This window comes from Lepus europaeus, chromosome 2, assembly GCF_033115175.1.
Source record: "Lepus europaeus isolate LE1 chromosome 2, mLepTim1.pri, whole genome shotgun sequence".
Classification (NCBI taxonomy): domain Eukaryota; kingdom Metazoa; phylum Chordata; class Mammalia; order Lagomorpha; family Leporidae; genus Lepus; species Lepus europaeus.
In genome coordinates this window covers 143,912,905-143,923,879 of record NC_084828.1, presented here as the reverse complement: position 1 = coordinate 143,923,879, position 10,975 = coordinate 143,912,905, and the positions used below count along the sequence as shown (strand labels likewise).

General features: G+C 57.6%; 1 protein-coding gene across 2 annotated transcripts in view; it reads right to left on the bottom strand.

Moving 5' to 3' along the window:
- Positions 1 to 2,834: 2,834 nt before the first annotated feature.
- Positions 2,835 to 10,975, bottom strand: part of DZIP1L (DAZ interacting zinc finger protein 1 like) — a 39,958-nt gene continuing 31,817 nt past the window's right edge. For both annotated transcript variants that reach the window (XM_062214247.1, XM_062214238.1), the window contains exons 13-17: positions 10,410 to 10,587; positions 8,515 to 8,728; positions 8,050 to 8,240; positions 5,244 to 5,383; positions 2,835 to 4,196 (exon numbers count right to left, since the gene is read on the bottom strand). In XM_062214247.1, the coding sequence (XP_062070231.1) occupies positions 4,035 to 4,196; positions 5,244 to 5,383; positions 8,050 to 8,240; positions 8,515 to 8,728; positions 10,410 to 10,587 (885 nt within the window). In that variant the 3' untranslated portion in view covers positions 2,835 to 4,034. The remainder of the gene's footprint in view (positions 4,197 to 5,243; positions 5,384 to 8,049; positions 8,241 to 8,514; positions 8,729 to 10,409; positions 10,588 to 10,975) is intronic.

Sequence of the window (10,975 nt, the reverse complement as noted above, 5' to 3'; positions counted from 1 at the left end):
GAGAGAGAGGGAGAGACAGAGATCTTCCATCTGCTGCTTTAGTCCCCAAGATGGCCACAATGGCCAGGGCTGGGCCAAGCCAAAGCCAGGAGCCAGGAGTCACTCTCCTTGGTAATTATCTCTGGAGTATAGTGTGTGCATGCACACACACACACACACACACATACTCCTATCTACTGTTTTCAATTGGATTTTCCCTGAAAGCAGAACCAGACTCAAGGACTTGGGTGCTGGTTCATCTATCTTCGAGGTGCTCACAAGAGGTAGAAGTGAGGGAGTGAGAAAAATGAAACAGGAGGGAGGCAGGCCAATAAAGTGTGCACTAATATGTAGCAACAGCTGTGGAACCACTGCGGACTCTGTGAGACCAAGCAGGACAAGTCTCAGAACTGCCCCACAAAGACACAGAAAGGCTACAGAAATGGGTTTCCAACTCCTATCCCTCAAGGCTGCCACAGTAGCATCAGCTCTCATGCACATCAGGTGCACCTGCAAGTAGACCGTGCAGTGTTCCATGGCATCGACATAATCCTGCAGCTGGAAAGCAGAGACCCCAGGGCACATGCATGATGTGGGCGGCTGGCAATGGAAGTGTGCTTGGAACCATGGGAAATCAGGAGGTGACGCTGGGAACCATGGGAAATCAGGAGGTGATGCTCAGAGCCATGGGAAATCAGGAGGTGATGCTGGGAACCATGGGAAATCAGGAGGTGATGCTCAGAGCCATGGGAAATCAGGAGGTGATGCTGGGAACCATGGGAAATCAGGAGGTGACGCTGGGAATCATGGGAATTCAGGATGTGATGCTGGGAACCATGAGGAATCAGGAGGTGATGCTGGGAACCATGAGGAATCAGGAGGTGACGCTGGGAACCATGGGAAATCAGGAGGTGATGCTGGGAACCATGAGGAATCAGGAGGTGACGCTGGGAACCATGGGAAATCAGGAGGTGATGCTGGGAACCATGGGAAATCAGGAAGTGATGCTGGGAACCATGAGGAATCAGGAGGTGATGCTGGGAACCATGGGAAATCAGGAGGTGACGCTGGGAACCATGGGAATTCAGGAGGTGATGCTGGGAACCATGGGAAATCAGGAGGTGACGCTGGGAACCATGAGGAATCAGGAGGTGACGCTGGGAACCATGGGAAATCAGGAGGTGATGCTGGGAACCATGGGAAATCAGGAGGTGATGCTGGGAACCATGGGAAATCAGGAAGTGATGCTGGGAACCATGGGAATTCAGGAGGTGATGCTGGGAACCATGGGAAATCAGGAGGTGATGCTCAGAGCCATGGGAAATCAGGAGGTGACACTGGGAACCATGGGAAATCAGGAGGTGACGCTGGGAACCATGGGAAATCAGGAGGTGATGCTGGGAACCATGAGGAATCAGGGGTGACGCTGGGAACCATGGGAAATCAGGAGGTGATGCTGGGAACCATGGGAATTCAGGAAGTGATGCTGGGAACCATGGGAATTCAGGAGGTGATGCTGGGAACCATGGGAAATCAGGAGGTGATGCTGGGAACCATGGGAAATCAGGAGGTGACGCTGGGAACCATGGGAAATCAGGAGGTGACGCTGGGAACCATGGGAAATCAGGAGGTGACGCTGGGAACCATGGGAAATCAGGAGGTGATGCTGGGAACCATGGGAAATCAGGAGGTGACTGCAGAGACTAGTGTATGGCCCCACAAGATGCTGCTAAACCTCCCTTTTCCAAACCAGGTGAACAGGAAGGCATGACTTTGCTGGCAGAATGAACCAGAACAGCCACTCCCCACTTACTGCCTCTTTCCCCTCCTCAGAGCCACTGGGATCATCCATTACATTTTCAGGCAACCAACGTACGAGATACACAAGGAGCATTACTCTGTACCAGCCAAGGTTGTGCTGGTCCCAGTTCCCACACAACCTACACACACACTCCAGCTGCACTGAACAGCTTCAGGACACGACACCTACCCTTCCCCAGCCACCCTCCCCCACCACCAGCCCCCTTGCTCTCTGCAGTACTCCTCCCTCACCCTCACCCCCACCCCGATTCCCCCACAAAGACTTCAGGGTTGAGCCAGGAGCGGGGACCACCCGGAGGTCAGAAGAAGCCTTGATGGGGTGAGGACCAGTCACAGAGGGAACAAGATGCACGGTGAGCTGAGCTGAGAGTGGTCGAAGCCCACAATGAGGCTGCGGGCTCACAGCACTGCTTACTTCCTCTCTGCTCTCTGTGTTTGAAATTCTCCATAACAGAGAGTGAAAATCTGCTCTGGGCCTGGCAGACCTGGAGGCTCATGGCAGGCTCTCCCTCAGGACAGCTGCAAGGAGTGTCTAGGCACAAGGAGTGAGATTGGCCGACAGAGCTCACCTCAGCTTCCAAGCCTGGTCTCTGGTCCTGGACTGCCCGCCAATGACCAAGAACAACTTGGGCATTAGGGTCTGGCTGTTTCTAACCAATGGGGACTCCCTGGTGGGAAGTTCTTGCTCTGGAGCTCCCAGTAAGGTGGGTGAGGGCCTTGTCAGCCCCGCATTGCAGTCTGGGGGTGGGGCTTTTCCTGTTCCTTTCGGCTTCCTGTCCCTCTTCCCTTCACAGTGGTCACTTCTGCATTGCATCTTGAAGTCTCCCCTCTCTGACCCCATTTCTGCCACCCTTACCATTCCCAGCTGTGGCTCCTCTAGAGACCGCTGGCCCTTGCGGCTCCAGTTGGATGACTCAACCCAAAGGACCTAAACTGATACAACTGAGGTGCAGGTCGCTTCTCTCCCCACGCCCCGCCACCTCCCTCCCGCAAATCTCGGAAAATAACCAACACCAGAGAGTTACAAACACCGCGGTATATTTTAAATACACACAATAAATTAACATTTTTCACACCAAAAAAATATAATGACCATGGATGAGGGCATTTCAAAAACTCTGCAGAAAGTAAGTAATTAGACGACAGTGTAATGGCAGGCAAATTTAGCCTGCTGGTTAAGACACCGTTGTCCCACACCAGAGGGCCTGAGTTAAATTCCTGGCTCCAGCTTCCCACCAATGTAGAGCTTCGGAGACAGCAGTGAGGACTCAAGTAATTGGGTTCCTGCCACCCACTGGGAGGCCTGGACTGAGTTGCCAGAGCCTGGCTTCAGCCCAAGCCAATCCCAGCCATTGCAGGCATTTGGGGAATGAACCAACAAATGGGAGTTCTCTGTCTCTCTCTCTCTCTCCCCGCTCCTACCCCCACCTCGATATCTTTCAAATAGATAAATGATTTTCAGTCTACCTTCTGAATCCTCCTAGTGTACAACCTGATTTTAGAAATAATATCAAAACTTAAGTTTGTGGTCCTTTGGGCACACGAGGTCCCAGCCCACTGGCCCCCTTTTCCTCCCACCCATGAACAGGCCCTGTCAGGGATCACAAACATCCCAAGGTCGCCCCCACACTGGGGTTGGCAGCCTCTCAAGCTCTCCCAGAGCACCCTAATCTCCATCACCAGGTCACTGCTCTGTGCTGGCACTGCCTCGTGGGTGTCCTTCCACCCACCTCCGCTTGTACCCCAGCTCAGCAGTGAGAGAGGCTGGAGAACTCACACCGGGTAGACACCCAGTAACTGAAATCAGATCGACCCTTGCATGATTAAGGCTTACGTGCCCCCCCCCAAAAAAAAAAAAAAAAAAAAAACCTATAGGGTTCATCTCTACAGTGTTCCTTACAAAAGTTTCAAGAAAAAAGACCAAGTGACCCCTTCCACTGGAGTGCACATGGAGACGGAGAAAAGAAACCACGTGGAGGTCCTGCTCTAACCGTTTCTCAAGCTCTGGGGCCTGGGGACCCAGCCAGGCAGCCCTGGCTCTTGGGTTCAGGACCCCTGACAGGCGGGGAGGGGAGAGATCACACACATCCCCTGCGCTGCTTCTTTCCAAGGCCAACACCTCTTGCTCACTGGTACAGACAAGAGGCTCAGAGCCTGTTCTGCTGGCGTGGGACCCAAGAGGACCCCAGCCAGGTGACAAGGCTGGCTCGCGAGACACCAGACAAGGGGAGAGATCACCAGCCAGCGACCCTGGATTGGCCAGAGCTCCAAGGACTGTTGCCAAACGTCTCTGGGAGCTTCGAGCGAGACAAGGGCTTCGGTTTCTCTCGCTGGTCCAAGTCCTGGGGAATATCTTCCAAGGACGAGATCTCCAGGTCACTCTCATCTTCAGAAAACTGCACAGGGGGAGGGGAAGAAGAAAATGCATTTTGCTAAGGGAGGCTGTTGCTGTGGCGCAGCGGGTTAAAGCCCGGGTCTGCAGTGCCAGCATCCCATATGGGCGCCGGTTCGAGTCCCAGCTGCTCCACTTCCAATCCAGCTCTCTGCTGTGGCCTGGGAAAGCAGTGGGAGACCTAGAAGACCCGCATGAGAGACCTGGAAGAAGCTCCTAGCTCCTGGCTTCAGATTGGCTCAGCTCCAGCCATTGTGGCCATTTGAAAGTAAACCAGTAGATGGGAGGTCTCTCTCTCTCCCTCTCTCTCTCTTTTTCTCTCTCTGCCTTTCTGTAATTGTGCCTTTCAAATAAATAAATAAATCTTAAAAAATTAATAAAAATAAATAATAAGACCACGATGAGGCAGCCCCGTTAGCTTGGCCTCAGATAAGGGCAGCAGTGGAGCCTAGGGTACAGGGGGAGCCAGGAGATAGACAGCGCTGGGCCCAACCCAGGCTTTGATCCAAACTTCCCACCGGAACTGCCTCCAAGGGCGTTCCCCCATGGCCTAAGGCCTTCCCCCAAGGCCCATCTTCCAAACACGATCGTTAGGCTATCTCTGCCCTCTGAGGAGCAGTACCTGATACACTGGGAGTTCAGAGTGCCCCCCGAGTGCAGGAGCCAAAGCACACTCAGGCCACGGCACCGCCCTCGGGGGAGTCGGCCCTACACCCAGCCTTGTGCTGGGCTCCTTGGCGGAGCGAGGACTGGGGAGGAGGCAGAGTGGGAGGAGGGCAGCCGCTGCCAGAAGCCAGCCGGGCAATTTCCAGGCTCTCCTGGATGCAGAGATGCGAGTACCAAACCTATCGAGCAGTTTCCATGATGAACCAGAAGGCTCTGACATCAACACGCACACAAGCGGCCACTTGCCGTCTCTGTCTGTGCGCATGCAGGGCGGGGCGAGGAGATGGGGGGCACCTGCAGGTGTCAGCCCCTCTCCAGTCCCCGCCCCATGCTGCCCAGGACTCTGTGGGGAATGACAGGGAACCCCGAGTGTCCTCCAGCCTACCTGGGCCTTCCTTCCTGCTGGGGCCGCTCCCCGTGGGCCAGCGTTCGGCCTTGAGAACAGACTGACCCCTCCTGCGGGCTTCTTCACGGGCGTCTCCAGCTGCTTCTCGAGATTCCGGACCATGGACTGCACGAGGGTTTCTGGAAGGCGGACAAGCGGCCCTGTCAGGGGGAAAGCCCAGAAAAGGAATGGTCCATCCCAGGGAGCGGGGGGGGCATGTCCAGACTCCAGGTGCACAGACGTGTGCAGAGGTCAGGAGGGAGAAGGCAGGGCGACCACAAAGAAGAGGGGTAAAGACAGAGAAGTTCCGGGCCAATGTGTGCCCTGAGTGAACAGAGGCCTGGAATATTCTGAAAACGCCCCTGTGCAGACTTGAGGAGCTGGAAGGTGACAGAGGCTTAGGAAGTTCTTCCTCCTCTTAGTGGGAGGCTGGGGCGGGACATCTGCCCGGTTTGATGCATGAACCTCAGGACCAACGCGCAGACACAGCATCCCCCAGCGTATTCCCACATAGACAGGAAGACATGGCACCACCGACAGGGCTGCACAGGAGAGCTGCAGGTGAGACAGGCCTCCTACGAGCTCTGTGCAAGAGGGCAAGACCGCAGGTCATCAACAGGCCCCTGGTGCGTGCCTACCCAGGGTGATGGCTGCACCTCGGCGGCAACAAGCAAGGGGAACCAACTACAGCCTTGCAGAGTTCAAGTGCCTGGGGCCAGAGCAGAGCTGTGGAGCTACGGCGCTTGGTTCATCGGCTCCTCCGAGAAATGCTTGTCAGGGGCCTACCACGTAGCAGGCCCTGTGTCCCTAACCCCGGTGCAATGGCCTTGTCCAAATACCTCACTTTGCAACAAAGCGTCTGGAACCCCTCGTGCTCAGACAAGGACAATCAAGTGGCGAGCGGCAGAGCCAGCACTGTCTCTGAGGAACTCTGACCTTGCCCCCATGGCCCCACCCGGCAGGCCAACAGCGTCACTCCGGAGACGTGGTTCTGGTAGACTCCAAGGCCCTGGCAGGCTTGGCTTACGCTGTGGCCCTGACCCAGTACTGCACCACAGTGCTCCAAGAGCAGGGCCTTGGCAGGTGGCAGACTGGGGCTCCAATCCCAGAGCCTCCACTTACTGGCTGTGAAAACGCGTAAGCTGCATGTTCTTTAGTTCAGTCTTAGCTAGAAAATGCAGCTGAGGCCACGGTGAGCCATTCTGTAAGAAAACCTTGAAAGAGTGGGAGTAGGCATGATCATTTGGGGAAGAAAAATGCCCAGTGAGCCACTGTGGGCTGTTAGGAAACAGCATGTTTCAGGAATAGTCACATGCCAGGTCTCCAAGATGCCCTTTCCACACACAAGGTGAATTTCAAAGTCTACTTGCTGAACAGGTCAAAGAGCTTTCCTGTAAGACTAATAGGGTCCCCTGGGGCCCACAGGTCACTGGCGGGGACTTGAGGCTGCCCACCGCAACCGAGTGTGGCTGCCTGGGCCATCACAAGATTCGCTAGGAAAGTACATTTCTTACTACTCTTTCGATACAAAAACACATACTTGTTAGACTACTCATGTTTGTTAAAAGGCTCACTGCAGGCGTCCTGTTTTCCCTTAGATCTTTCTCCCTGGGTTTGCCTGGAGGCTGCTTTTACTCTTCTGATCCCCCACACCCAAGCTCGTGCGCAAGAACCCAGGCAGCATAAAAGACTGGAGCTGGTCTCACGATGAGCACAGCCAGCCCACAGCAGTCGTTCCCGAGAAAAACCCTTTTACTTTTTCAAGTAAATAAATAGTGACTCCACCCCGCTTACTTCAGGAACGTAATAGAGAACCTCGGTTGGCCGCGACACCAGCTCTGTGATCTGGAACTAGCCACCACGTCTCACAGGCGTGGACCCCACATACCCCTCCACCTACACCGGGTTACACCCGGCGCACCATCGCAAGCTGCAATACTGCAGTTGAAAGATCATGTCACACGGCTCACTTAGCCAACGCCACTGTAACTTAGCCTGGTCCACCGTGAGTGCGCCCAGAGCACGGGGCCAGGGGTGGGGTCAGGGAGTGGGAGGTTAGCCACAGCGGCACCAAAATCCCTAGGCAAAGCCCACCTCCCGTCAAAACGGCTGACTGCCCTGTAAAATGCAGCACTGACAGTGAACTCACAGTGCTCGGGAGGACACACTCTCACACCCCAGGGTCCCTAGTCCAGCCGTGGCAAGGCAGGGACTGTGTATAACACAGCCTTCTCAGGAGTGAGGAGGGGCTCAGGGCAAAACGGCCACACAGAGCAGAGCCCGTGGTGAGCACCAGTACAGAGAAAACTCCACCTAGGGGGCACCCAAGAGAGAACTCTGCTCCACCCACCGGCGGGAGCAAGACCAGGAGGGATGCCCCCATCTCCTCCCCACAGAAGTGGCCCAGCACAGGGCTGGGAGGGCAGCAGCCCTGGTCTCACCTGGAGGCAGCCTCTCTCTGACCTCTCCCTAGGACTGCATAGCAAGGTGCTGGAACATTCCCACCGCTGCTACTTTAAGATCCCCCCACTCTCAGGGTCTGCTTTGCTGACCCGACCCCAGGCACAAGTACAGGATCTGATCTGGGGAGGCTGCAGGGGCCGGCGCTTTGGCCTCCAGTGCTGGTCTTGTCTCCAAGGGAGGCTGCACTGGCGGCAAGCCTGGGCCCCACGGCCTCCGAACAGAGCGAGGCTGCTCTCTGCCCATTCCCCCGCCCCACCCTACTCTGGCCACAGTCAGTGCTCTCTGTGCTGTGGGAGGGCGGCCCAGCTGGAGGAGGAGCCCCTGGTGGTCCCAGGCCACTCACCGGAGGAAGCCAGCCCTGCTGAGCCCTGGCCAGGGGGCTGGGCGCGCTCCTCGGAGGTCTCGGTGTCAGACCAGTCCCAGCCATCCCCTGCCCGGGCCGCCATCCGGGGGGCAGCTTGCGGGGGCTGAAGGGACACAGGCTTCACGGCGTCTCCTTCCGAGTCCTCCTCAGAGCTGAACGGGGACGTGGTGCTGCAGGGCCAAGGAGAAGAAATGAGAGAACGAGTGAGCGGGCGTCCCCACGTGCGAGCCCTGCGCCCTCCCTCAGGCCCCGGGGACAGCCACTGGGACTGGGGGGAGACACGGGCAGGAGGAGGGTAGGTTTGTCCTGGCTGGGAACAGAGGTTCTGCAGTCCCTTATAGGAGCCCAGGCTGGACCCCTCTGGAAGCACCTGCTGTTCCCCTCTCTGCCCCGCACCCGTGTCCAGGAGCTGTCTGGAGCCCAGGAGCCACCACCACAGCTCACCTCAGCCCAGGCCCAGGGGAAGCAGCGCTGGGAGGTCCATGGGCTCTGGGGCGCGGAACGGGGGTGGACACCTGAGTGGGGCCAGGGCCACGGCTGCCGTGAGTCTGAGGAGCAGGCGTGGGCAGCTGTGCTGGCTTGGAGGGCAAGGCCACATTCAAGGTCCTGGGCTTTGGCTGGGCCTCTCTGGTGACCAGCGTGCTCCGCCGGCTTTGGACTGAAAGTACGAAAAGGAATGATTTGTGGAGCAAAAGAACAAGTCACTCTGCTGCCATGTGTGTGTGTGTGTGTGTGTGTGTAGTCACGCACACATCAGTAACCACAGCAGATTTAACAGGTGTCCTGCCGCTGGCCAAGCTCACGCTGGGACCATGGGTGCAGTTTCATCAGACAGCAGGAAGGCAGCCAGCTGTGCCAGGGCCATTTGGGCCTTGCCAGAGATGAGCAGGAGTCCACGGAGCTGGAGAGGGGCCCACGTGTCTGGAGCACCAGATGGGGACCTCAAGGAAGACAAGCGGCTGCAGTGCAGGCAGCCTTGCAGGAAGGCCCCGCTGCCAGCAGGGGTCGCCACAGGACTACATGGGCCATGAAAGCCACAGCAACCTCCTCCCACAGGCGACCTGGGGGCAAGGTGGTGCCCAAGGCAGGTAATGAGATGCAGCCTCTTTTCCAAAATGCATCAAGACCTTGTTGGGGGAAGAGGGATGCGGGAGCAGCTATTTTTTTATAGAAAGAGGAAAGAAAAATGTTTCACAGGACTCTAAGTACTGGCCCATGGACGGAGTGACAGTGTAAAATGCATTGCTTCCTATAGTTCAAGGTCAGAAACGGTCACAGTTCGCTTCTCTCGGAGGATGCACTTACACAGAGCGGCCTGACGGCAAGGCGGAGGCAAAGACAAACTTGCTGAGGGCAAGCAGCCCAGCTTGTGATCCGTGCACCAGACGCGGAGCGAAGCATGTCCCCTGCCCCATCCAGGGGCCCAGAGCACCTGCAGTCGGCATCATCCTCCCCACCTCACAGGGGCTTTGACACCATAGGGGACTTGTCGTGATTCCACGGAAGCAATCAGGAGATGTAAGCCTGGCCCTGGGCCAGCGCCTTCCCTACATGCCGCAGCCTCACTCCGGAGCGAGAAGAGGCGTGGACTGAGCAGAGACAGGAGGTGGGCAGTAGCATAGCACTTGTGGCGCCTGGGAAGGCGTGGCCACGCAGCTGCAAGCAGAGGTTTACCAAGTGCCCTGGACCCCAGTGCTTGTCTCATGCCTCAGTGCGTGCCCCAGAGATGCCAGGCTGCCAAGGCCAGGGGACAGCAGAGGAGGCAAGCCCGGGGCAGGGGGAATCTCTCCCTCCAGGCTTTCTGACTAGAGGATGGAGCAGGGGAGTGGGGGAGAGCACGAAGGAGGAGCAACGTTCCTCCCAGGTGTTTCTGTTCATCCTCCGGGGCCCCACCCCCTCCTCCTGGTCCCACCTGCCCCGTGTGGGGCTCTATTGCATCAGGAGCCCTGAAGGTTGCCCAGGCGGAGGGGCAGGCCCTGGCACAGGGTCAACCTCAGCAAGCACTGTGCTGCACGGACGCACGGATGCAGTAACAAACGAAAGCTTCAGTGAGTCAGCAGAGGACACAGGTTAAACAGAAGGGGGACGAGCTGATGAACAACCCCAGGCAGATTCCCTTCCGTCAGCTGTGGGCGTGGCAAGTCCAGCGGCCAGAGTGATGCCGCGGAGCAGGGATCCAGGCTCCAGCCCTGGCGCTCCGCCAACGAGTGCACCCCCCCTCTCTACCCCGGACTCTGCCTCCCCACACGGAACTTTCAGCCCCCACCTGGGAGGGTCCTCCCTCCCAAGCTTTAGCCAGAACACCCCGCTCCCCAGCGAGCCTCCCCCCACCCCTGTACCTGGCCGGGACCCCGCGGCCCTCTTCTCCTGCCTCTCCTCCACTCTGCTGCTGGCTTCCTCCACAAGTTTTTCCCTCAGCCTCAGAAATTCCGCAAACTTCCTGGCCTTCTGCCCACGCTGGGCTCGGAGCAGGGACTCCAGGCGTCCGAGGGTCTGAAGCGAGATCCCCTTTGCATCCTGCCGGGACAGAGCGCACCTCTGCAGACCGCAGCTCCCCTCCCCCTCCCGCTCAGCCTCTCCCCCGTGCTGCTGCTGACCTGGGAGTCCGGGGAGGATTGGGGGTGGGGGGCATGAGATGGGGATCAGATGGGGGTGAGCTGCTGAAAGGGCAGCGGCGCAGGGTCTGGGAACCCCCCGCCCAAATCTGCACAGCAGGATCAAGCCAGGGTCACAGCACAGCTTTCCTGCCACCTGGCTAAATCCTTAGCGAGCATGGCTAACAGTGTCTGAACACCAAAGTGCAGAAAACAAAAGTGTGTCCTGGCCACACCTACTGGGAGCTGCCTGTGCTACTGATGCCCACCCAGAGCCCGCGGGAGGGTCCCGGGACGCCCCGGCATCCAAG